The sequence below is a fragment of the Nematostella vectensis genome, chromosome 12 (genome assembly GCF_932526225.1).
Source record: "Nematostella vectensis chromosome 12, jaNemVect1.1, whole genome shotgun sequence".
Taxonomy (NCBI): Eukaryota; Metazoa; Cnidaria; class Anthozoa; order Actiniaria; family Edwardsiidae; genus Nematostella; species Nematostella vectensis.
In genome coordinates this window covers 8713998-8739781 of record NC_064045.1, presented here as the reverse complement: position 1 = coordinate 8739781, position 25784 = coordinate 8713998, and the positions used below count along the sequence as shown (strand labels likewise).

General features: G+C 42.5%; 1 protein-coding gene across 2 annotated transcripts in view; it reads left to right on the top strand.

Annotated features, from left to right (window-relative positions):
* LOC5511712 (structural maintenance of chromosomes flexible hinge domain-containing protein 1-like) overlaps positions 1-22771 on the top strand; it is a 33838-nt gene extending 11067 nt beyond the window's left edge. Inside the window, exons 8-34 of one of the 2 annotated variants that reach the window (XM_032381104.2) lie at positions 228-350; positions 912-1106; positions 1652-1846; positions 2219-2352; positions 2704-2956; positions 3097-3339; positions 4072-4183; positions 4888-5116; positions 5631-5743; positions 6012-6196; positions 6798-6963; positions 7903-8126; positions 8313-8702; positions 9222-9357; positions 9875-10049; positions 10592-10767; positions 11152-11348; positions 13692-13814; positions 14126-14233; positions 14454-14745; positions 15870-15981; positions 16521-16801; positions 17485-17781; positions 18367-18579; positions 18923-19074; positions 20091-20266; positions 20909-22771. In XM_032381104.2, the coding sequence (XP_032236995.2) occupies positions 228-350; positions 912-1106; positions 1652-1846; positions 2219-2352; positions 2704-2956; positions 3097-3339; positions 4072-4183; positions 4888-5116; positions 5631-5743; positions 6012-6196; positions 6798-6963; positions 7903-8126; positions 8313-8702; positions 9222-9357; positions 9875-10049; positions 10592-10767; positions 11152-11348; positions 13692-13814; positions 14126-14233; positions 14454-14745; positions 15870-15981; positions 16521-16801; positions 17485-17781; positions 18367-18579; positions 18923-19074; positions 20091-20266; positions 20909-21125 (5217 nt within the window). In that variant the 3' untranslated portion in view covers positions 21126-22771. Of the gene's footprint in view, positions 1-227; positions 351-911; positions 1107-1272; positions 1375-1651; positions 1847-2218; positions 2353-2703; positions 2957-3096; positions 3340-4071; positions 4184-4887; positions 5117-5630; positions 5744-6011; positions 6197-6797; positions 6964-7902; positions 8127-8312; positions 8703-9221; positions 9358-9874; positions 10050-10591; positions 10768-11151; positions 11349-13691; positions 13815-14125; positions 14234-14453; positions 14746-15869; positions 15982-16520; positions 16802-17484; positions 17782-18366; positions 18580-18922; positions 19075-20090; positions 20267-20908 lie in introns of those variants that run through there. The other variant, XM_048719906.1, reaches the window with a different exon arrangement.
* Positions 22772-25784: the final 3013 nt, after the last annotated feature.

Sequence of the window (25784 nt, the reverse complement as noted above, 5' to 3'; positions counted from 1 at the left end):
AACACTCTGACTGATGTAAGTGCTGTTTATATGGGCTTTATAGCACCATAGACAGTTCTAGCAATGCTGCTTGTCCAAAATTTCCCTTACCTTGTGGTCAACCAAGCATAACGGTGTTAGCAACACTGTCTGATGTAAGTTTTGTTTGCACGGGGTTCATTGACACGAAACTCGTTTATTTATCACTTTCATGCCTGACCCCAAAAGTTCTTTTGGCTTCATCACAGGAGAAGCTCCACCAGCGAGCAGATGAGGGTAAACCTGTGTTCGAGGACTACAGATGCATCCGAAACACGGGCGATACGTCTACCCTAGAGTTGGACGAGGAGCAGAGATGCCTTAAGGAGCTGGTAAGAGAGTCCCACCTCGAAGTGTATTTTTGAATCCGTTTCCATCCACGTTATGTTAGAAAGACATACCACCATCTCGCCTTTGTCTAACTGTCCAGAGCCTATTTAATTCGCCTGGATGGTTATTTTGATCATTTCGTATAATTTTATCTGTTTTTAGCTCATCTGTTTTTATTTTAAAATCCGTTTCCATCTATGAGAAGGACATACCACCATATCGCCTTTGTCTATTTGTTCAAAGCCGAATGCTTGGGTCATTTCGCATATTCACATTTGTTTTTAGCTCTGAAATAGCGGTTCAGATAAGTCTTAAACTGTGGAAGTGCCATTTTAAGCATCGATGATGCACAATGAGCACGGCAGCGAAAGAAAAGAAAAAAATCATACTGTCTTTCATATCTTGCCCCTTTTTTTACAAAAAAATTAAGTTCTGACGGGAACGAAACGTTCGCACTAAGGTCGTTATTGTTCTTATTTGACCATTTGAATTACATTAGTTAAATGTCTAGTGTGGAAACTTGCTGACTCAAGCCAAACAATTTTTCGATTTTCCTTCATCAGGTTGAGTCAGAGAAGAAGTTCAGTCAGTTCACTTACGTGGTGATCACCGGTATTAAAGACTCTCACATGGAATATATGAAAGCTGATGGTGGCCGACACCTTACTCGCAGCTTGGCGCATGTGTATCACTTCTACTTGTGGGGCGAGACTGGCTGTAGTGGTAACATGAGGTTGCCTTCATCCTCCAGGCTAATGGTTAGTGGTTGTGGGGGATAATACCTTACCTGCAGCTTAGCGCGTGTAGTTTTGGGTATGTGTACCACTTCTACTTGTGGGGCGAGACCGGCTGTAGTGGTAACATGAGGTTGCCTTCATCCTCCAGGCTAATGGTTAGTGTTTGTGGGGGATAATACCTTACCTGCAGCTTAGCGCGTGTAGTTTTGGGTATGTGTACCACTTCTACTTGTGGGGCGAGACTGGCTGTAGTGGTAACATGAGGTTGCCTTCATCCTCCAGGCTAATGGTTAGTGGTTGTGGGGGATAATACCTGACCTGCAGCTTAGCGCGTGTAGTTTTGGGTATGTGTACCACTTCTACTTGTGGGGCGAGACCGGCTGTAGTGGTAACATGAGGTTGTCTTCATCCTCTGTGTAGAAGATCAAATGGTATAAGGGGAACCGACGTCTTTATGATATATAGATTTGTAGATTTCAACAATATGGAGCTAACACCTTGTCGGTGATACTTGTTTTGTACATATACATGTCTTGATCTTCTTCTTGATTTGTTCTTTTTTGTAGGTGGACGTGGGTGACACATGTTTCAGGAAGGTCGACATCGAAGTGCTCTTTGGAGATGGGCGCAACACACGCTCCGTTGCATTGCGTGACATCACAGATGATTTAGAGTCACGCTACCAAAATAACGCAAAGGAGTGGTTTCCTTTCAAGCTGACGCTTAAAGTTCCTGGTCTTGAAATGCCGCAAATAGTGCAGGTAACCAGGTTTATCAACGTTAGCATAGCCATCATTATCTTCACTATATCATCATCATTTCCACCGTCGTTTTCGTCAGTGTCGCATTACGCCATGTTATATGTCATATTGAATCATCCATTATTCTATTATCGTATAAAGTTATATTTTTCCCTAATAATCTCCATTTCCATTACCATCGACAGGAGCAAAAAATTACAAAATTCAAATTGTAAGGTTGTGTTAGCTTATATTTTGTTGCCATTGTTATCACTACCCCGTCATTGTTGCGATAACCATCATCTTCATTACCCTAACCATCTCCTGCATTATCACTACCACCACCTCAACACCATTGTTATCACCACCCCGTCATTTTTGTGATTTATCCAGGGTGTGGTGATGTACTACCCACACGAGTCGGGCCAGGAGACGAACCCTCGAGAGCTGGACGAGGACGGAGAGTCGGAGCCCATATTCGAGTGTTTCTGGCAGGGACGACTGGCGCCTTTATCTTACGTGCATAGGTTAGTAGGGATAACATAGGATGAGTGCTGTAGGTTCTTGTTAGGAGTATTTTTCTTACGTTCATAAGTTAATAAGGCTATAATTCACAGACGCACATGCCTTAACTTATGTGCATAAGGTAAGTTATTGCTATACAAAAAAAAGAGATGGTCTGTTATAATTCTTGCAGGAACTACGCCTTTATTCTATATGCAGCGGTAGCCGAGGTAAAGAAAGCCTGCATGCATAAGCAAAGGGTCTAGATAGATAAAAATAGTAGTAGATGTAGTATTCAAGAAAAGGCGTGCGTGGGTAATACTCAATATGGCTCAATATCTTATAGTTCCCCTTTCCCCGTCTTGTCACCTCAGGCTAGAATTCTGCTCACCGCCCATGCAACGGACCAAGAAGCAACGTGATGTCTTACCAGACATGTGCTATCGCCGCCTAAAGGGCATCTTATTCTTCAACCGTCACACGCCCATTTCCAACAACAAGCTGAAGATATTACTTGATGAGCGCAAGGACCTATCCAGCGCGCTAGAAGACGCGACGGCTGATCGCCGCCTCCCAAAAGAGTTCAACGCCTGGCTAGAAAGCTGCCATAAGCACTTAGATAAAGAGGTAACAAATACCCAAGAATCCTGGAAGAAAATAGTTTCGAGACGGCTGTAAACAAACACTGTTCTGCCTGGCGCTCAAATCACACAATACTGGAAAACGGCCCATTCTAGTATTACCTTTTTTATGTTTTCTTCTTTTAGGTGGTTTTTGAGGGCCTTGTGCCAGGGCAGCCAGGAAGTGACGTCGATGGCGAAACCTACTACAAAACGATCCGTTTGACCACATGTGACGCTGAAGGAAACAGCAGAGAGCAGCGCTACACTCAAGGAGACATAGTCAAGCTGAATACCAAGCCTCTCATCTATGGGCGCGTCCTCTACTTTACACAGGCAGCCCGCAAACATGACTATGACAAGGTGGTGGTTATCAGGCAGCCGGAGGAGGTGAGTGTGGCTACCTGGAATGGATTATAGTCTTCTGTGTCTTTTGTTGTGTGGTAAGTCGGGTTTGCACCGTAGAGCCGGCAGGTCTTGTGACCACGCCCATTTTAGGAACCATGGCAATCGGACCACAGTTGTTGTGTTTCCCGCAGAACTAGGGACCGCACGATTTACACCGACGACGATGTAAAAATTCAAGAAGGTGATGTACTTAGCGTAAGAAAAAGCTAAGTGACACTCGTTGTACGTCATCAATCTGAACCCTTTTTGTCGGGGGCTTAACCGCCGATCTCGCTGCATCTAAAAGCTTGGGCATTCTGACATGACGGAAAAACCTGGAAAACGCGCAATTCCAGATAGAGAGAGAACACACAATTTCTTACAATGGCTATAGGTTCCTTGTATTACGGACTGATATTTTTTCCTTGATCATCATTGCCCTGTGTATCAGTTCAGGAAAGAAAAGCTCAAATTTAAATGACCCTTTACAAAAAGTCGCATCAATTTAAAAAAAAGTCGCACTTGATATTTTGTTTGCTATTAGTTACTAAGTACTCAGAGAAATTCTCCTCCTTATTCGATGTGAAATGGGCTTATTTGAAGCGCCACGTCATGTTTTTCCGTCATGTCGGGCATTCTTTTTTTTGTCGAATTACTTAAATGACAGGTTATACTGACTCTAGAGAAGCTGTTAACGTATTACTCGATGACAGTGTTCCTATTTTTCCACCGCAGGTTTACCATGACCAGCAAGAGGAAAAACCCATTTCTCGCATTGTTGACATTCCAGATTCAAACACACTAAAAAAGGTCTTCAGCTCCGAGAAACAGATGCTTCCTAAATCTGGTATGCGTGACATTCCCATTATACTATTGTAGTGCGTGTGTGTAAGGATAGAAAAGGTAACGATGTGCTGAGTGAGATGACGTGACATATAACGCATTCTCGGTGTACTGTTGTAGTGCGTGTGTGTAAGGATACACAAGGTAATGATGTGCTGAGTGAGTTGACGTGACATGTAACGCACTCTAGTTGTACTATTGTAGTGCGTGTGTGTAAGGATAGAAAAGGTAACGATGTGCTGAGTGAGATGACGTGACATATAACGCATTCTCGTTGTACTATTGTAGTGCGTGTGTGTAAGGATCTACGAGGTAACGATGTTCTTAGTATGATGACGTGACATGTAACGCATTCTCGGTGTACTATTGGAGTGCGTGTGTGTAAGGATCTACAAGGTAACGATGTGCTGAATGAGATGACGTGACATGTAACACATTATCGTTGTATTATTGTAGTGCGTATGTGTTAGGATACACAAGGTAACGATGTGCTGAGTAAGATGACGTGACATATAACGCATTCTCATTGTACAATTGTAGTGTGTTTGTGTAAGGATTTATGAGGTAACGATGTGCTTAGTATGATGACGTTACATGTAACGCATTCTCGTTGAACTATTGTAGTGTGTGTGTGTAAGGATACACAAGGTAACGATGTGCTGAGTGAGTTGACGTGACATGTAACGCATTCCCGTTGAACTATTGTAGTGCGTGTGTGTAAGGATACACAAGGTAACGATGTGCTGAGTAAGATGACATGGATTGCCGGAGAGAATCATCGGGATTACGCTGGCACATGGGTTAAGGTGTTCAGTGGGGAGCGGCCACCGCGGCCCATTGTGGCTGTGCACAACAAAAAGATCAGCATAAAACAGATCGTGGAGGGACCAGAGATCCACGCACCTATTCAAAATGACGTGGCAATCGAGGGGGAAAGGTATGCTTTCTGCAAATACAGAATCGCCATTGTTATCGTCAACACTACTTTCAGTGGTAAGAGTGATGATGATAATCCTGATCATTTCCTTTTTTGTGAGGACCTCTAGTAAGTACAAGGTAGCATTTTCAAACTTATTGGATATACAGGCTAATATGAAGAAGTCTTAAATATCGACGCTTTAAATGTACATTGGACATGTGCTTTATTCATCAGATCTTCCGAATTCATCCTGTACCTGATTTTTTTAGACGGTAAAGTGCCTTTTACCATAGCTAAGCTATACTGAATCAAACTTCTCTCGAAAACGTTGAAACTCTTTTTGCGATAAGAAAACCAGGGTAAAAATATCGTTGTATTGTGAAATATTTTAGGAATATCGTTAGACTGGGTATTTTTTTATACATTTTTTTTATACAATAACGTATCATTTGGGGGGAAGTATAGTTAATATTGGGAATATTGATAAATGCAGTATTGTATGGTTTGACTGTAACTGAATGGTTGTTCCTAGGTTTGGTTTCAAGCCGTTCTGGCTTGGAAAGGCTGGGCACTACGTGTTACGTTACGTCGCGGTGATGAATGAACAAGAGCTGTGCTCTGCTAAGGTCGATATCGAGGTCCAAGGTAAGTTTCAATACATTGCAATTCTCTCACGGCTAAACAGCAATTGTCGATATCGAGGTCCAAGGTAAGTTTCAATACATTGCAATTCTCTCAAGGCTAAACAAAAATGGTCGATATCAAAGTTCCGAGGTAAGTCTCAATACCTTGAATTCTCTCACAGTTGAACAGCAAAGGTCGATATCGAGGTCTTAAGTAATGAATTTGCTTTGAAATAAGTGCTCTCAGAAACTATCCCTAACATATGATTCCTATACATTTTCTTTTTTAGCGAACGTCGCGACGTTTGTGCGGTTGGACGAACCAGGGGAGAGAGAGACGCCGGTGATCGCGCTAGGGGAGCCTGAACTTATGTTTAAATTGCACTTTCGCGATGAGTGGGATAACCCCACGGCTCGCTTCGTGTCGGGTGACAATGTAAAGCTAGAGATTTCAACGAGTAACCTATCTATCAAGGTAATGCAGCCGGTTCATCCTCTCCCTTATCCTTGGACTGACCACTCAAAAGCCTAGTTTCAGGGGTTCTTGTGATAGTGTTTCCTGTGGTCGAGAGAAGGTGAAGGATCTGGGACGACATCCCACTGCAGGGAGCCCAGTCAGAACTTCTGGAACTAGACTAGCCGCTCTTTTAATCTCCATTCATCTTCCACATGTCTTCCCAGATCTCTTTGCGACGCGCGCGTAAAACAGAGGCCAGCAAAATTGTAAACTAGATGGCGAAGTTTGCCCCCTGACCTCGGTCTCGGTCTCCTGTATCCGTAAATTTTTGAAAACGCTCTCCAGAGTCAAATTTTTCTTATGCGATACGAATACGTATATATTTGGACGGTCGTATCCGGGAAAATTTGAATACGCTTACGTCATTCTGTTGGATACGGCCGGGAATTATGCTGAATATGTGTGGACGAGAGCCGGATTTGCGTTTTCACAAATTTCGAGTACGTGTGACCGGCTGGAAACGATTTGAATACGCTATGTGTGGACGCGGAAATTTTCGCATCCGCGAAAAAATTCCCGGATACGTGTGGAAATTAATTTATCGTGTCTGAAAATACAGGGAACGAAGGACTGTTACAAGCCCAATCGTAATGGTGACCTGGAGGTGAAAGGCTTGATCCTGGAGCCCAAGAAAGGCACCAAGGGACCCGTCAACCGCGAGCATGCAATACGAGTCAATGCGATTGATGTGGGTGACGTCATCTTCCAAGTTCGCCTTAAGGAGGGTAAGTAAAGGCTGATTCACTCCATGTGGGTGACGTAATCTTCCAAGTTCGCCTTAAGGAGGGTAAGTAAAGGCTGATTCACTCGATTTGGGTGACGTCATCATCCAAGTTCGCCTTAAGAAGGGTAAGTAAAGGCTGATTCACTCCATGTGGGTGACGTCATCTTCCAAGTTCGCCTTAAGGAGGGTAAGTAAAGGCTGATTTACTCGATGTGGGTGACGTAATCTTCCAAGTTCGCCTTAAGGAGGGGAAGTAAAGGCTGATTCACACGCGAAGATTTTTCGAGCCATTTTTCTATGCGTTCACTTGGTGTCGTCCCGACATCGGTCTGACGCTAATCGAATCTAGCCAATGTCTCTTTTCACGAACCTAAGTAGGTCCCTTAAAAATTCAGCACGTAACACTCTAGCCTACTGATCGATGTGTGTTAATCCGCCTTAAAGACGTATCCCACCGTACCTAGCGCGAATACTCTATGGTGTATCTAAGGGCGCATTGTTTTGCCTATCATTTTGGAATGGGAATGGTTGGTAGAGAATGTGGAATGGCCTTCCTTCCATTCCGGAATGGAAACGCGGGATAAACGAACGCGCACTTTTTCTATTCCAATCATTCTCATTCCGGAATCACGAGTTAAAAAAAAAAATCGCACCCTAACAACAAAAGAAGAGACCATGTGAAAAAAGATGCCTTGCGCATAATATCTATGAGTATTTTTTTGCAATTACCAAAACGCTCCATGTTATGGCGCGCAACTCTGATAAAGAAGACGTGCGTCTTTGTGATGATGACCGCTCCAGCCGATAATGATACTCATTTCTCTGCATTATGTCATGCGAAGGGTATCTATTCGCCAAACTGCATTATTTCGTGCAGAATTCTCTCAACAATCCTTACATTAACGCATACCTCGCTCACCTTCCCTTCTTTTATTCTTAGGGTCTCCGCAGTCGCTGAAACTACCCGAATTCGACACGCTGGAAGTGAAAAATTTGGAAGAATTCCCGGAATTCACTGTACAGCTGCTGGACAGCTGGGGACAAAATTGCGGGCTCGTGGAGAAAAAACACAGGCTTCGCGCAGACTCAGAAGCGTTTGCGCCAGGACTTCACATCTGCGGGGTGGACCAGGGCTTTGGGACATTTCAGCCAATCAAAATTCTGGTAAGACTTTGTTTTTCTTGTTTAGACTTGAGGTCTCTGCGGAAATGTTGAATCTATGTGTGTGTGTGTTTGTGTGTGTTTCATACCCCCCATGTCGTATATATCCCGCATTGTCTGATTAAAGCTCCTAGGTAGTGTCTCTAGAGCCCGTAATAACCCTGTGTTACATAACCCCTGGTTCTCTAGGTCTCCAGTGGTAGGGCGCCTTGCTCAGTGAAAGTTAAGATCTCATTGGTTACCGTGGAGACAGTGCGGAGGAAACAGGTGATTGGTGAGGTTCTCAAAGAGCTGAGCCAGTTCACTGTCAAAGTACTTCCCAGCGGTCTTCCGCATCGAATCAAGATTTTACATGGAGACGAGGCCAAAAAGGGTATGCGTAACGGCACAGCCAATGGTAGAAATGGGTTACGGGATCACTCGGGGGATACGGGACGTGAGTGCCTTGAGTTATCTGCGCCCGCTGGCTCCATGCTGACAGGACTGCGGTTATGTGCGTTTGACGAGAGTGGACGGCAGTTAAGTGAAGAGGAACTGAGGGAGACTGGGCCCCAGGTTTCTACAAGCTGGAGTGGAGAGGTAATTTTACTTTACTTTAATATTAATTTTAATTTTTAACAAATATATATAATCTGCCAACGTAATCTACTTAATTCATTGGTCTTTTACTTTACTATTTTACTTTGTGAACTGTCGACACTTGTCATAATAAGAAATGCACATTCCAAATTATCCTTTTGCACTGATTTTTTATCGTTAAAGTTTGAAAATAAAAATCTCTGGCAGTTTTATTATCGTAGTTTCCTGGAATACCAATCAATAATTGGATATAAAAATAAATAAATAAATAAATAACTGGTCTGAAGAAGCCTTGGAGAACGTGCAGGAAAAATGTGATATTCTTAAACGTTAGGATCTGAATCCAAATATGGTATGTAATCTCCAGATAAGAAATTTACTGAGCGAGCTAGAAAACGACAGTTTTCAAAACAAATTGATCGATATGTATTCCTGTTCCCTTAGGCACCGGTATCTAATCTAGCGGATCTTCATGGTTGCCCTGTTATACATGTGGACTGTATTTTGCTGTTTCTTTAGGTCCCGGTGAAAAATCTTCCGGATCTTCCCAGCTGCCCCGTAGCCCAACTCGTGCAAAGCACATTTGTGGGTAACGTCACGTGTTTATGCCGTGACGTCACGTGTCAATCCCAAATAAGGATTCATCCTGTTGAAGGTAAGCGTGAGTTGGACAGTCAATTATAACTAGATGCTAATGCCTGGTGCACACTAGTGACATAACAACTTCTAGCGAACTCTTATGTTCGTACGCTGCTTCCAGACGCTGTAAATCCGCCAAACATTTGTGAAATGGAATGAATTTAGGCATGGCTTATTTGTTTATGTACATCTCAATTTTGATGACATCATCAGGCGAAGACGTCATCACATGACGTTGCAATAGAAAAATGTATAAACTTAGCCGTTAAGAATCTGCAAAAAAAAATACAGCTAAATAACAATATTCGTGAGGATGCCTACAAAGTGACGTGTGTGTTCTGAACATATGAACATAACAGTGCGCGCGCCTATGTCGTTATGTCGTTATGACGTTATGTCACTAGGGTGCACCAGGCATAACGCGGAAAATTCACCGATAAACTGTATTTTTCGAACTGTTGAAATCTCACGTCGTCGTCGTACGTGTCCGAAATGCAAGAGGTGACTGTTTTTCGTTCGCTTTGCGTTCCCAGGTGAAGCTTGCAAATGGTCAATTCATGCGGACACCAACACGGTAGAGATTGAGTGCGGTGCCAAAAAGGAGCTGGCCACCAGTAGTCTGCGCGTGCGCACTCTCGACAAATACAACAACCCGACAGAGTGCCCACGTGACCTAACACCTATAGTCTCCTTGCACAGCTCCAGGCAGTAAGTAATTTGAATTTCCCCGCACTATACCGAGTCACTCAAACAATCCATTTCCATCGGCTTATTCAATCAAGTGACTGAGATGCTTTCAATAAAATATCGTTGATAAGGTATTAAAGAAAGCCAATAAGGCCGCCATTTTATGCTCCCGCTCAATGGCGAGTCACACAAAGCACCAATTTCCATCGGCTAATTCAAGCGATGACTTGTGTGTCGAAATCTCCATATAACCATGTCAAAACAAATTTTATACTACATTTTTATCAATTTTATTTGCAACAGCATCCCTAAATCAGCTGGTGATACTGGACTTAAATAATTATTTCAAATCCAGAAAAAAAAGCGAAACGCACAGATTGCAGCAAGTCTAAACTTTAAAATTACCCATCCACTTACTCGAATTTTTTTGTGAACTCCTTATGTTCGGGTATTCTGAAGTTGTTCCCTTTTTTGACAATCGCTGTTTAAAATTCACTTTGCTAAAGTTTCCCTTCGACGAAGAATAACTATCGAGAAATCAGAATTATACCCCTTTTTTTCAGGAGCGAGTCTTCATCTGTTGAATTCAGTGGCGAGTTGTCTTATAAATCGTCCACAAAAGAGTTTATTTTCTCTAACGATGCGGTGCTGACTGGGAAACCAGGATATGTTACAATGACCGTGTGCGACAAGGACAGTACTCTAACCAAGGACTCCATCAGAATCAACTTGAAACCAGGTATGTAGGTACAGTACACTAACCAAGGACTCCATCAGAATCAACTTGAAACCAGGTAGGTATAGTACACTAACCAAGACTCCATCAGAATCAGAATCAAGGTAGGGTATAGTACAATACACAAACCAAGGATTGCTAAAATCAATTTGAAACATGAATGTATATAGTTCAGTCAACAAGTCAAAGACTATTAAAATCATCTTGAAATTAGGTGGGAATAGTACCGTACAATAGCCAAGGACTTTACCGGGACTTTAAAGGTTTAGGTAAAGTACAGTAACTAACAAGTTTATCAGAAACAACTCGATATCATGTAGCTTTGATGGCCATTCCTTGCAACAGAAATGATATAAGATATTTTTTAACAATGTCCATTTTCTTCAGGTCCTCCTCATCATATAGAACTTTGGAGCCAAGCATTTGAGTCAGAGGAACAGCAACAAGAGCAAGCGCTAAGAGTATTCTCGGGGTGTACCGTCCAGAGTCAAATACATGCGTATGTATGCGACCAAGCCGGGAACAAGACGCCACTTAAAACCTCTCTAAGTCTGTCATGGCAGCCCGGGTCCGCCGGACAGACGGTAAGTAGCAATAATACATACACTATCCATGGCACTTCATAGAGACGGACGGCATGTAGCAATAATACATACACTATCCATGGCACTACATAGGGACGGACGGCATGTAGCAATAATACATACACTATCCATGGCACTTCATAGAGACGGACGGAATGTAGCAATAATACATACGCTATCCATGGCACTGCATAGGGACGGACGGCATGTAGCAATAATACATACGCTATCCATGGCACTACTAAGGGAGGGACGGCATGTAGCAATAATACATACGCTATCCATGGCACTTCATAGGGACGGACGGCATGTAGCAATAATACATACACTATCCATGGCACTTCATAGGGACGGACGGCATGTAGCAATAATACATACGCTATCCATGGCGATACATAGGGAAGGACGGCATGTAGCAATAATACATACGCTATCCATGGCATTACATAGGGACGGACGGCATGTAGCAATAATACATACGCTATCCATGGCGATACATAGGGACGGACGGCATGTAGCAATAATACATACGCTATCCATGGCACTACATAGAGACGGACGGCATGTAGCAATAATACATACACTATCCATGGCACTTCATAGGGACGGACGGCATGTAGCAATAATACATACACTATCCATGGCGATACATAGAGACGGACGGCATGTAGCAATAATACATACGCTATCCATGGCGATACATAGGGACGGACGGCATGTAGCAATAATACATACGCTATCCATGGCACTACATAGAGACGGACGGCATGTAGCAATAATACATACGCTATCCATGGCATTTCATAGGGAATGACGGCATGTAGCAATAATACATACGCTATCCATGGCGCTACTAAGGGAGGGAGGTTGCAGTTTATGCCCACCGACGGTTGAAAAGTACCAGTAATACATTAACATCCATGTAACTACATAGGGGAGGGGGAGGGGGAGGGGCTGTAGTCACTGTCCAGTGGAAGATGAAGTATAGAAGTATTCGTTTGGTGGTACCAATAATACATTCACTAGACAACACCTTTCAGAATTGCGGTGGTTTTGCCCACGTGGTTGTATCGCCCACGTCTATAAGAGTAGTTTCGCCAAGAGTTACGACATGTTTATATGTCGCCGGCGACTTCAATATACCGGTTTACGTTCGCTCATAAACAAGCGCATCAAACATACCCCCCAAAAAAGAGTCCCCTATGTATAAGCTTTAATTTGACATAAAGATCGTGGCAATCGGAAGAGCACTGAGATAGATATAGCCTTACGCAAACCGAAGGAGCGAGTTCACTATTGTTGTTCTAGTGTCTTTTCAAAACAGCGACGTGTTTATATGTCGCCGGCGACTTAAATATGTCGGTTTACGCTCGCTCATAGACAATCGCATCAAACAGACCCCCCAAAAAAGATTCCCCTATGTGTGAGCTTTAATTTTATCGTTGTTCTAGTGTCTTTGTAAAACAACGACATGTTTATATGCCGGTTTACGCTCGCTCATAAACAAGCGCATCAAACAGAATCAGGCAGAATCCCACAGGATCCCACAGAATCCGACATAATTCCACTAATGAGAGCTATATTTTATGGCTCAGCACTTTGAAACAAAATGTTTTCTGATGAGAGAGGCCAAGAGTAACTTGATTTTTATCCGTGGGCTAAACACGTTGATGCGTGGGCGAAGTAACTCTTGATCCGTGGGCGAAGTAACTCTTGATGCGTGGGCGAAGTAACTCTTGATCCGTGGGCGAAGTAACTCTTGATCCGTGGGCGAAGTAACTCTTGATGCGTGGGCGAAGTAACTCTTGATGCGTGGGCGAAGTAACTCTTGATGCGTGGGCGAAGTAACTCTTGATCCGTGGGCGAAGTAACTCTTGATGCGTGGGCGAAGTAACTCTTGATCCGTGGGCGAAGTAACTCTTGATGCGTGGGCGAAGTAACTCTTGATGCGTGGGCGAAGTAACTCTTGATGCGTGGGCGAAGTAACTCTTGATGCGTGGGCGAAGTAACTCTTGATCCGTGGGCGAAGTAACTCTTGATGCGTGGGCGAAGTAACTCTTGATGCGTGGGCGAAGTAACTCTTGATCCGTGGGCGAAGTAACTCTTGATCCGTGGGCGAATCAACTCTTGATGCGTGGGCGAAGTAACTCTTGATCCGTGGGCGAATCAACTCTTGATGCGTGGGTGAATCAACTCTAGATGCGTGGGCGAAGTAACTCTAGATGCGTGGGCGAAGTAACTCTTGATGCGTGGGCGAAACCACCGAAACCACCTGTTACCCCCCTTTCATAGCATGTAAACTGAGTGAGTGTTGCCTTTTTGACCTTTGTCTGTTTCATCAAGGTCACCAAGAAGACACGTGATTCTGGGGAGGCCATCTTCGTGTCTAATGCACTCCGGTGTTCTGGCAAGCCAGACCACGAGGTGAAGATAAAAATCCACAGCTCTGATCATCGCCAACTGCAGGTGAGTTCATTTGCAACGTCTTTTTTCTTGAATTAATGGGTGGAAATTGATGCTTTGGGGTTAGCGTAAGCTGCGGCCTTAGAATAATAACAATCTTTATAGTGCCTTAGTTAGCCGTATAATAATGGGAGACAAATGATGAAATCTCGTGTGATGGAATCTCGAAGAAACCCATCTTAGAGTTTTATACTTTCTTTATCAAATTCGATCGAAAAAAACGCAATAAGAATTTTCTCACATTTGTTATTTCAGTCTGATAGCTACTTGAATATCTGTTGTTGTTTTTTTACAATAGTTGTTTTGTGTTTTAGGCCGCATTCGTGCGGGTCAATGTAGAGAAGAGTAACCGGGTAACTGCAGTATTAGTATCAGTCGAGGACGATGGTTGTATCGCAGGAAATAACTACCCCACACTTAAGGTAAACACTTGAGGTAAACCTAAAAGTACTAGTTTCAATCCCTTTCGCTAAATGTGAGAAGTTTAAACCACCTTTGTTGTTATTAACTCAGGTAACAAAGGCCGTTTGATACAGTTGGATGGTTATTTTAGATATTTCGCATTGACTGTTACCTTAAGTGTCGCTTCAATGCCAAGTTAGCCCTGACTGCTACACATTAGCTTTGCGCCTCTTTCAATAGATCACATGCCAAACGGAGGACAATGTCCCAGTGGACGCGCGGGACCATTTATCCCTCGAAGTACGCAAGCCAGATGGGAACGTTATAAACGGGTCAACAGTGTACCGGAAGCCCACGCAGAACAATGAAGGCGTGGTCAGCTTCCTTCCCCATGGGGGGAGGTATGTGGAGCAGGCGGGGCAATGGAGTGTCTGTTGCCTGTTCACCGAGTATCGAAGCCGCTTGGAGGCCATGCTACCCTCCTCGGAGCATCTTGTTCGTAGTGCAGAGGTCAAATTTAAAGTTTTCCCAGGTACTTTTGAGAAAACGACAACGTTACTTGTCCTGTTCCCAAACTAATTTATACGAATGTCTAACGAAATGCACCATGTTACAAAATTTATTTTCCGATTTTTTTTAAATTGTTATTTTGACAATTTGAATACTTCTTTTTTTAATTTTAGAATTAATTATAGATTGTTCATCGGACAACATTTCATTACCCAAAGTCTAAGGGGCATGAAACGAGAAGAGCCGATCAATTACCTCTTTTAGAGGAGAACGTCAAATTTTCAATTGAGGCTGGGCCGTTCTTATTTTTGGAGCATTTTAAGGCTGAGAATTTTCTTAACGATGTTCTGAAAATTTCGCGCTTATAAAATATAGTTACCAATGAATTATTAGAAGGAGAATAATACAAATGATTTATAGCAAAATAATATTTACGGTTGTTATTAATTAATGAACACAATTTAACACTGCATTTTAGAACACATAAGACTAAAAAAGCAATATGTTGCTGCTATCTTTGCTTCGGCATGTTCTTAGAATTTGGTGTTGGCGTTCTTATAAAAAAGGTTGGCGTTCTTATAAAAAAGGTTCTTATTAAAAAAAGAGTGTATTTTTATAATTTATATTCAATGCGTAACTAAGATAACTTCTAGCTCAATTCGATCCTGGATTAATGTGCAGACTTAAAGCCGCATTGTCACATGTTTTCTTCCCGGTCGATTACGTAACAATATCCGATGATTTTTAACGGAAAACGCGAAAAATATTTCAAAATATTGAAAGCAGTGTGTATATTGGAAGTTTCTGTGAGGATGTGATTTATAATTTAGAGCGGATGGCCTGTTTAATATCTCGTATTTGAATAGATTCTTTTGTCTTTTAACGGTTGAGGTTTCTGTCGGACCTCCGGAAGTAAACTGGTGTCTATGCGGCTTTAAGTAGCTAAGTACATAGGTCAGTTAAGTACTAAATATAGTTTTTTTTTCTGAAATATAGTTTTTTGCTCATTTTTCACGAGTGAAAGAACAACCGACCTTAGAATAAAATTTTACCAAACAATATGTACGTAATGAAAATTGCACCCTTTCTTATCTATGTAGTCCTTTTATTTGGTGTTGTCATGAGATTTTACTGGATTTTTCGTAGGTCCAGCCAAAGAATTATCCGTTAGTCTCCCTTCTGAAGAGAGCGCCTTGCTTTCCGCCTCCAGTACTGCGGATCTTCGCGGTCGCACCATTCTACCGCGGCCGGGACGCGGGTACGTGATCTTTTATCGACAACTAGCGTGAAATGACAATAATAGGGACTTTTACAGCAACTTGGACAACTGCTTCCGAAAACAATAGTATTGAATTGATCACCCAATGATAGTCACCGATTCATTCAATGCCTGATGCATAGCCGTTTTTCATGAAACCACCACGTGAAAATTTCAAGTTCTACGGTCTGTTAAGGACTTGGACGTATGGCCTGTAATCTCTAACTACGTTTCGCTACTATGTGAAAAATGTCCCTAAGGTTATTTTCATCTGGTTATGACCATAATGCATGGCTTTTTCCATTGCTATCAGTTTGAAATGACCGCAGAGCGCGAACGCATCTCCTTGTCCTAGCCGTCGCCTTCCTCCTTGCTAAAGGTCCCTAATAGCTCTATAAAGCCCCAGCTTACATGGATGAGATGAGAGCGTAGAATACTCAAGTACCGACACTGTACAGACAGAAGAACACCACTTTTATACAGTTGTTCTCTATGATGCATATAAGTAAATGAAAGCATTTTGTGTAATGCGTTTTTAGTGAAACTGTAGAGCTCCTAATACTCGACACATTTGGAAACACTGCCGATGCTTCTACCATGGTTGACGTCACGATAGCCTGGCCATCCGGCCCCACCCCTCCTGATGTGCTTTTACCAGCCCTCGAGACCTCTCCCCTCAGGATACGAATAGACAATGGCAAGGCACGCCTACCTCGCCTGAGTCTCAAACCACGTGTGGGAAACTACATCGGTGACTATCACCTGGTATTCACCGCCCAAGGGCTTTCGAGCTGTGTGCTCAAATTCTCCTTTAGCACGGGTGAGTCTCATCTCTATCAGCTGATGCTGAAATATTTTCAGTTGAATTTGTAAATGAGGTACGAAGCTTTGTTGAGAACACATCGCCAATGGTGAACTGTTTTCAACATTCTTTCTTTGAAAGAGCAGTCCAATATCCAAATGCCTTGCCTCAAGTCTACTGTCTCCCGCTCAATATCCTGTCAATCTCTACACTTTTCCGCTGTGTAATCATTAGCTTGTTAATCAAGCAGCAATGGACAGTGCTTCTGTTTCTTGTTAGTTTTGTTTCTCGTTGCACAACCGCCCAACCCCCAGCTTGCAAGGGGCGAATATCTGAATTCAAGTTATTTTCTCCAATGAAAACTCTAGCACGAATGTGGCTAAGTAAGGCTCCTTAACGCGCCACATGCACGCTCAGGACCCTCAAAAGTTATTTTAGTGTAGTTTGTTATACTCGAAAACAACGGAAACTATGCAAAATTCACCTTATTCGCATCCCACAACTTTTCGCGACGCGCGCATGAAACCGAGATCAGGCGTCAAAAATGTAATAAACAAGATAGCAAAGTTTGATCTCATCCTCGGTTTCATGTGTGCAATGTGTGCATCGCAAAGAGTCGTGGTAAGATGTGGAGAGGGTGATAGCCAAAATTACCATCTGAGCAGATAGATAACAGCTTGTAATATATGTCCCGTGTTTAGATGAACACATTCAGCGCATCCAGACGGAGATGGCGCCTCTCAAGCAGACCCTGAGGGAGTGCGAGACGACGCTACGAGAAGCGAGGGACAAATGTAATGCGAGAAGAGGAGCTGTACGCAGCAAACTCGAGCCAGTCAGGGCATTATTCCGTGGGGAGCCAAGCACACAGGACGTCAGCAAGCAACTTCAGTCCGTTATGGGACAGCTTGCACAGATGGCGGTAGCACAGAATAGTGTCAGGCTTCCTAGTATACCACACGGGCATCCTCCGACGAGGATACGGCAGTACATTAAAGGTAGGAATCTCTTTAGAGGGGCGGATCTAGCTTTTTATAAAAGGGGATTTTGGCTCAACGAGAAAGGGTCAAGGGGAAATTGTTTTTGTTACATTTGGAGGATTGGCATCCTTTTCACATATCATTTTTTTTTTTGGCAGTCCAAAGGTGGGTTCTAACCCCCCTAAAGCCTCCCCCTAGATCCGCTACTGCATAAGAACACATAATACACCACACGGCCTTCTTTTAATGAGAATACGACGTACATTAAATTTGAGGGTTGTCTTAACATTCTTTGAGAGTGTTAAACACAAAAATTACATAAATGTTCTATAAGAATAACGAGTATAACACACACCTAGAGACAAGAAAGCCATGCGAGCATTCAGGGCCGTAGCAGGGGATGGGGTATTGTGGGGCATTCAAAAAATATAAAAGAAATGACCAGTATGGGCGTGGCTGTGCTTCCAATATTTTCTTAATATTTCTGTATCAAGCCAGCGACCCACCCTCCCCAATATTTTGAGGCTTACTTACAGCTCTGTCATATACCCTCCGCATGCACAGGAGTTATGGCTCCAAATCCTATTTTCCTTGTACATGTAGGTATCGTCGCCGAGCTGGCCTATGTGTCGGACCCCGACTTGTCCCGTTTATTGTCCTGGTACCTCCAGCATAAGATGGGCGTGGCACTCACCAGTACCATTCAGCAGCAGCGCAAGGTGTACGACGCCAATTGCGCCGCCTACTGCGAGGACACGCTACTACCTTTCAACAAGAAGAACTTCGACGGATCAGATGGCCGGGTTCTTCCACTAGGTAAGCGTCAGGGTAACTCTACCCTGTCAAAGACTAGCCGTTGCCATGCTTCAGAAAGGTTCTAGGGGTGCAAGAACTTCTGGAACCCTGAGAAGGGTAAGATTAAAGCGACAGCTAAACTATGTGCGCGTGCATGTATCCGTGACATCATCCACAGAAATAATCACAAGGACATAAAAATTCTTGTTTGGCTTGGGATTTAGAAGGAACTGGTTGGTTGTAATACGCGTAAACAAAGACGTGTAGGCGCCTAGCCATTTTTCCTTGTCTTTTTATCTCTTCCGGTTCAGTCAACATCATTTATTGATTTAAAAAGAATGATCAACTTTGTTGCCGCCCTCAGAATTCCCTCAGCCGCCTGCAAACTTCTCCAGCTCTATCCAATTCGCCATCAACTTGCTCGAGTTCTCCTCGTCCAATGGCTACCTTCGCAGCACGCTTTTCTGGTCTTTGCTGAGCAAGACCATGGTCATCGATGACTTGCGCTCAGGACAGGTAAATATTGATGGGGTATTATTATATAAGCCTTCCAATTGCTTAGACCATGGTAATCGATGACTTGCGCTCAGGACGGGTAGATATTGATGGGGTATTATTATATAAGCCTTCCAATTGCTTAGACCATGGTAATCGATGACTTGCGCTCAGGACGGGTAGATATTGATGGGGTATTATTATATAAGCCTTCCAATTGCTTAGACCATGGTAATCGATGACTTGCGCTCAGGACGGGTAGATATTGATTGGTTATTATTATATAAGCCTTCCTTGCTTAGACCATGGTAATCGATGACTTGCGCTCAGGACGGGTAGATATTGATGGGGTATTATTATATAAGCCTTACTTGCTTAGACCATGGTAATCGATGACTTGCGCTCAGGACGGGTAGATATTGATGGGGTATTATTATATAAGCCTTACTTGCTTAGACCATGGTAATCGATGACTTGTGCTCAGGACGGGTAGATATTGATGGGGTATTATTATATAAGCCTTACTTGCTTAGACCATGGTCATCGATGACTTGCGCTCAGGACGGGTAGATATTGATGGGGTATCATTATATAAGCCTTACTTGCTTAGGCCATGATCATCGATGTCTTGCGATCGGGACGGGTAAATAAGAATGTTGGGAAAATATATTAGCCTTTCTGCCTTTCGTCAGGCCGTTGCTGTTGTCCTTTACTGTCGTCGTTGTTGTTGTCGATGTTGTTGTTATTTTTGTTAATGCTTAGAAGCCTCGTGTAGAGCTCGCTAGCACTATAGGCCAAAACAGCCAACATTTGCACGCATGTTAGGGAGGGGGGTTGTCATGTCGTGCAATTACTCCCTTTATTTTCTGTTCAGCTGTTCGCAGCGGTACCATATACACGTAGGCTTAACTTTATTTAACACATAGGCTTACCTATAACCTGTATAGTAAAGACAAAGGGGGTACTGCTTTCGGGGAAAGGCAAAAAATAAAATGAATTCTATTCTCACTATCGGTAAACAATTATTGCGTTTACAGGTTTACCGGGAACATTTAGTGCGCATGCGCTTTCCATGCCCAACCATACTGACACGTGATGGGCACGTGATTGCGTCTGATGGTCTCATGGATCCTAAGAAACGCTGCCCGCAGAGACTGGACAATCTGAAGTTCACTTTTGGGGCGTTACCCCCAGCAGAGCAGCCTCATTTCAGGTGAGGGCTGAATTTGAACCATAATAGACAGATGTCTTTCAAACAACTGCCGCAACTGTGGTATGTCCCTTAGAGGAAGTGTTGAAAGTTCTAAGAAAAATTATTGTATTTTTATGTCGCAAAACTGCAAAATAGATCAAAATCACGCGAGCAACTGAGAAAATTACAATAAATAATCAAGTTAACTGATCTACGTTCTTTAAAAATTGTTCTCATTTATGAGTTTTGGTGTTTATTTTTTAATGCTGTTTTAGTCTTCCCCCCCCCCACCCTCCCCCCTTACCTTTATCTCCGACCATCCACACCGAAAACCCCTACTTCTGTAAGCTACTTATAATCTATCTCAAATTAATCTTAATCTTAATCCAATTTTGCTCTTCGAAACCGTCGTCTCTTCAGCTCGAATGGATCATTTCTTTTTAGGACATTGCATATATTTGGGAGCCCTCTTCGATTTTTTTCGCCAGAATTTTTCAGTCAAGAATTTCACGTAACCTAAGTTTCTAAAACTTTACTACGTTTTTACTGGTCGCTATCTCAGTAAAAGAAGTGTTCGTGTGCTCTTTTGGTCTTTTTTTGGTCCATTAACAAAAAAAACATTCATTGATTGTTATTCTCAGCTCTCGTGTATCTCTTTAACAGGGAGCTCAACGAGACGCAGAGGTACCTACAAGACCTGAGCGAGGCGCTGCAAGAATTCGACAACGACGTAGAGGTGGTCAAACAGGCAGAGGATCGACAGAAAAGGACGCGTGCGTCTCTCACTCCGCAAATTACTGCGCTAGAAAAACAGCTATCCAAGCTACGCTCCCCGCCTACTAATACAAACGAACCGCCAGAAAAACGCAAAAGAAAATAGCTGCGCGTGCCTTTCATTAATATATTCAGACGAAACGCCATCAAACCGCAAAAGAAAATGGCTACGCGCGCATGCCATTAATATGTACAGGCGAAACGCCAAAAATCGCAAAAAAGCTACGCGCATCCCATTAATATTTACAGACAAAACGCCATAAAATCGCAAAAAAGCTACGCGCATCCCATTAATATTTACAGACAAAACGCCATAAAATCGCAAAAAAGCTACGCGCATCCCATTAATATTTACAGACAAAACGCCATAAAACCGCAAAAGAAAATAGCCACACGCATTCCATTAATATATATACACCAAACGCCATAAAACCGCAAAGAAAATAGCTACGCGCACAGTCATACTCATACAGATAAATCGAAAAAAAAACGCAAAAGGAAATAGCCAAGTGCGTCACCCGGTAATAGAGAGGAAAGCTAGAAAAAAAAAACGCAAAAGGAATTAGCTACGCGCGCCACTTTCTAATACAGACGAACGGCCAAAAAAAAAGATATGTTTTAAATGTCGCGATATCAAACATAGTATCTGAAAAGATAACGCAAAAGAAAACGTAGCAGAGAAACTTTACGGAACTATATCCTAGCTATTTTAGCTAGGCACTCCTACCACTATAATACAAACAAATCAACGTACTTCTTCCGCTAAAGTGCATTTCAAATGACATGTGTCCTTGGTAAAATGAAAGAAACCAAAAAATGTGGTTATCGCATGCGAGTGCAAATTGTTCCCCTTTAGAATTTCACATACCACACCAACATCTTACATTCCAATTGTATTTAATATTTTCTAATAAGATGTAATAACTTCCCATCAGTTAAAAAGTATTACTTCCGATGGGATGGGAGGCGCAAAGTGACTCGTGTTTTGTTTGTGTAAATTAGCGAACTTTAGATTCTCGACGGCGGAGACGCCGTTCATTGGCTTATTTGTGATTAAATAGTCCAATCAATCTACGCAAATCTATAGTCTTACCAAAAAGTAATTGCAACACAAACAATTTTACTGTTAAATGGTAAGAAAAAACATTTTAACAACATCCCAAAAGTTCTCCAAAGTTCTCGTGGGGGACATCTCGAAATTTGACAATAAACAACTTCTTTTGTTTCTTTACTTCTATTGTTATTGTTATTCGTGGAGTGCAAACGCACTCCCGAAGGGATCGCTCTGCCAGTGTACTCATGAATAACAATCGAATCTAGATGGCCGATAAAAGAAACTGTTTATTGTAAAATTTCGAGATGTTCCCCCACGAAATACTACTCTGTCATTTAAGAGCGAAATTACTTGTGTTGCAATTACTTTTTGGTAAAACACTAGATTGACTGGACTATAAAATTGTTCGTGTAGACGGCCCTTAAGAGTCAACTAACATATTCCTTGAATTAGAGTTTATAATGATCAATTTGAGTACCTTGTTGACATTGCAACCATTATTCCTACCGATGAAGGTGTTTGTATAATTTGAAATCTTGCTTGTTGACTTTGCAACCATTATTTCTACGATGAAGGTGTTTGTGTTTTTATTATTCCTACCTATGAAGGAGTTTGTATTATTTGAAATCTTATTAAATTAACTTGATCTTACGCCCATTCTTTATGAAAAATGCAATAAAAAGTGATACCGTTTCGAATGCTGTGCTTGTGTTCTGGTATACGGTACCCATCAGCCCCTCCCACCCCAATGGGTCACTCAAAACTGTACTCGCATCCTGTATTTATTGATAGCAACGGCTGCTTGCCTTTGGCTCTTAAGTAATGCTCCGTATAATAACTAGGCAGTCCCGTGTTGTCCTGCGGCAAGAAGTTTAACACATTGACCCCTCAACCGGCCTGTACCGGCTTTGGGAAGTACCCACAACCCAAAAAATTCATAAATGCAAACTAAACACAACAAGATGAAGATATGCATCCAACCAAGGTGTTGGCAACTACTCTTAAGCCAAATAATAGTACAGGTTCTTTGACAAATTTCAAATCGAACAAGGAAAGAAAAGCAGAATCACCCCTCTCAATAAAACGCTCAAAATACAACACAAGGGAGAGAGATCAGCAAACACAGCTCAAGACACAAATAGATACCTTTATTCTGATCCTCCAGGTTCATTTCCATGGCGTCAAGACACAATGTCCACTCCTTGAAGGCTTGTAAAACCACGAAGATGCCTTTACGTATTGCAAAGCATTCTGGGAGATCCAGGGAAAATTCACGAGGGGAGGGCCAGTCCTCTCCCCAAAGTCAGATGGTTTTTTATAAGTCTTTTCACCCCGAAGCCAAACAAATCAATTCCAGGTCAATAAAATTTCTAGAATAAACAGGCATTTTTGACATGCCAGCGTGCATTTGCAGTTGAGTTGCCTATTTTTTACATGGACAGGGGCGTAGCCAGGGTGTGCCCCCCCTTTTTAGCAGCCAAAAATACAGTAAATGTATGAGATATTATCTAAAATACAGGAGAAAATAACTTGGAAGTTTCTTTTGGGCCCCCTCCAGTTAAAAACCCTGGCCACGCCGCTGACGGAGCATTACTTTTTCACCGTCTCACATAATTCACCAAGCCCCCAGAAAATCCAAGTGTATGCCTTCGGCATCGAAGTTGAAATAGCGGCAAACTATCAAGTGAGTGAGTCGGTCGTCTATGATATAGGAAATAGTGCCCGTATAGCTTCATACAGAGCGAAACATATACACAAACCCCTGAGAGTATTTGGTAATGGAGGTTGGAGGGAGGTAATTGGTTTTAACATCAGTCTAGGGTTGAAGAATAGCCAAAACATTGTAAAACTAACTGCCAATTTTAGTCCTATACTGCACGGAGATCAGTGGTGTGCCCATTGACCAGAGGTTCTACTTCGCTTGGAAGCGAAGCGTGGGGGGTGGCCCTGAAGCAGTTACTGGGTAGAACAATCTAGCGTCTAGTAACCAAGTAGGCGCCTCTTGGGGTGTGATTATGCCTACACCTGAGAACTGGTGTAGTATTTGATAACCCTCAGACACTTTCATCTGTGGCATACCAGTTGTACGTATGGGGGTCAAACCCTACCGTCCTCCACATCAACACCGAGAAGGGCGCTAACCCAGCGCTTTTCGCTAGCAACGTAATGTGTGAGGCGCTATCCGGCGATGTCGAGTACATGTACGACAGCACAAAACAAGAAACGTACATCGAGATTATCTAACCATATAATATAATGGACAACATGTATGAAGCAAAACCACACGAGAGAGGTCGCCAGATTTACCCAACGATCCCATCCGAGGAAGACAATGGTAAAAGTTTCAGACTACAACAAATCTGTTCTATTAAGAACTCTATTAGCGCAAACCTCGAACACAACCAAAGAGTTAGGAAGAAGTACGCGAAGTCTCGGTCGATTATAAACAAAATAGCTATCGGGTCGGGTTCCCTCTCAGTAGCCCTATCGGCTGGGGCATTTGGGACATGGTTGACTGGGGTTGGGAGTGACGGCATCAGTCTCTAAGAGACTATCGAAAAATGTACAGAAACGCGTGCTGCTAGCTAAATCTAAATTGAGTACAATCGATGGCCTTATTAGCAAAGCATTGACCGACAGCCAAATATCCTCAGACGAATTCAATCTCATTATTAAAGAGGCTGAAAAATATAATGAAATGAGAGAGTCGATACGGGAAAAGGTATATAAACGCTCACCTCAGTTGAGAAAAAAAGCGAGGACCATATCAGAGAACAGATTATGGTAGAAATGAGAGAGAAACTGAATCTCGGATTCTAGTAGATTATTTTGTCTTTTAACGGTTGAGGTTTCTGTCGGACCTCCGGAAGTAAACTGGTGGCAATTCGGCTTTAAGCACATCTAGAACATTCCACTTTGTCAGCGGGAAAATCCCTAAATACAATAGACATGCCCAGACTCACCAGCGGGGACCCTCCAGATACACTCCTAAGAATAAAAATTCCAAGAATGTCACGCAACAGCCGTAACCATAGGATTGTATCTGAAACCATCACACACCGCACGAAAAATATATAGTATCCATAAAACTAAAAATAACATATAGTCTCCTTAAAAAAATGTACAGTTTCCATAAAATGGATTCCATCAGCAGTTTCCACACAGTGGATTCCATAGCAGTTTACATACAACGGATCCCATCACGCGAAAATATATAGTATCCATAAAACTAAAAATAACATATAGTCTCCATAAAACTAAAAATAACATAGTCTCCATAAAATGAAATAAATGTATAGTTTCCATAAAATAGATTCCATCAGCAGTTTCCATACAGCGGATCCCGTCACACGGCAGTAGTATAGCGGTTGGCTTGGTTCGGGCTCACTTTCACTTCTGTGAAAGTGGTCTTGTACCGCCAACCTATAAAATACCTTTCCTCACGGACCTCACGGACCCGATTTTTCCAATGGAAAAAGAACGAACTCACTAAATACAAACGATGGAAACATTTGAGGGACCATAAGTTCCTGTACTGCCAAACCAGGATCATCCCTTACGGGGATGTATTGGTGGCTTATAAACCAATGAGAGCATGTGTAGGACCACCATAGCTTTATAATAAAATATCATTCTGCAACTGTGTTATCTGCAATCTTTAAAGACAAATTTGCTATTTTTTAAAAATAAATGCAATAAAGAAAATGGTTC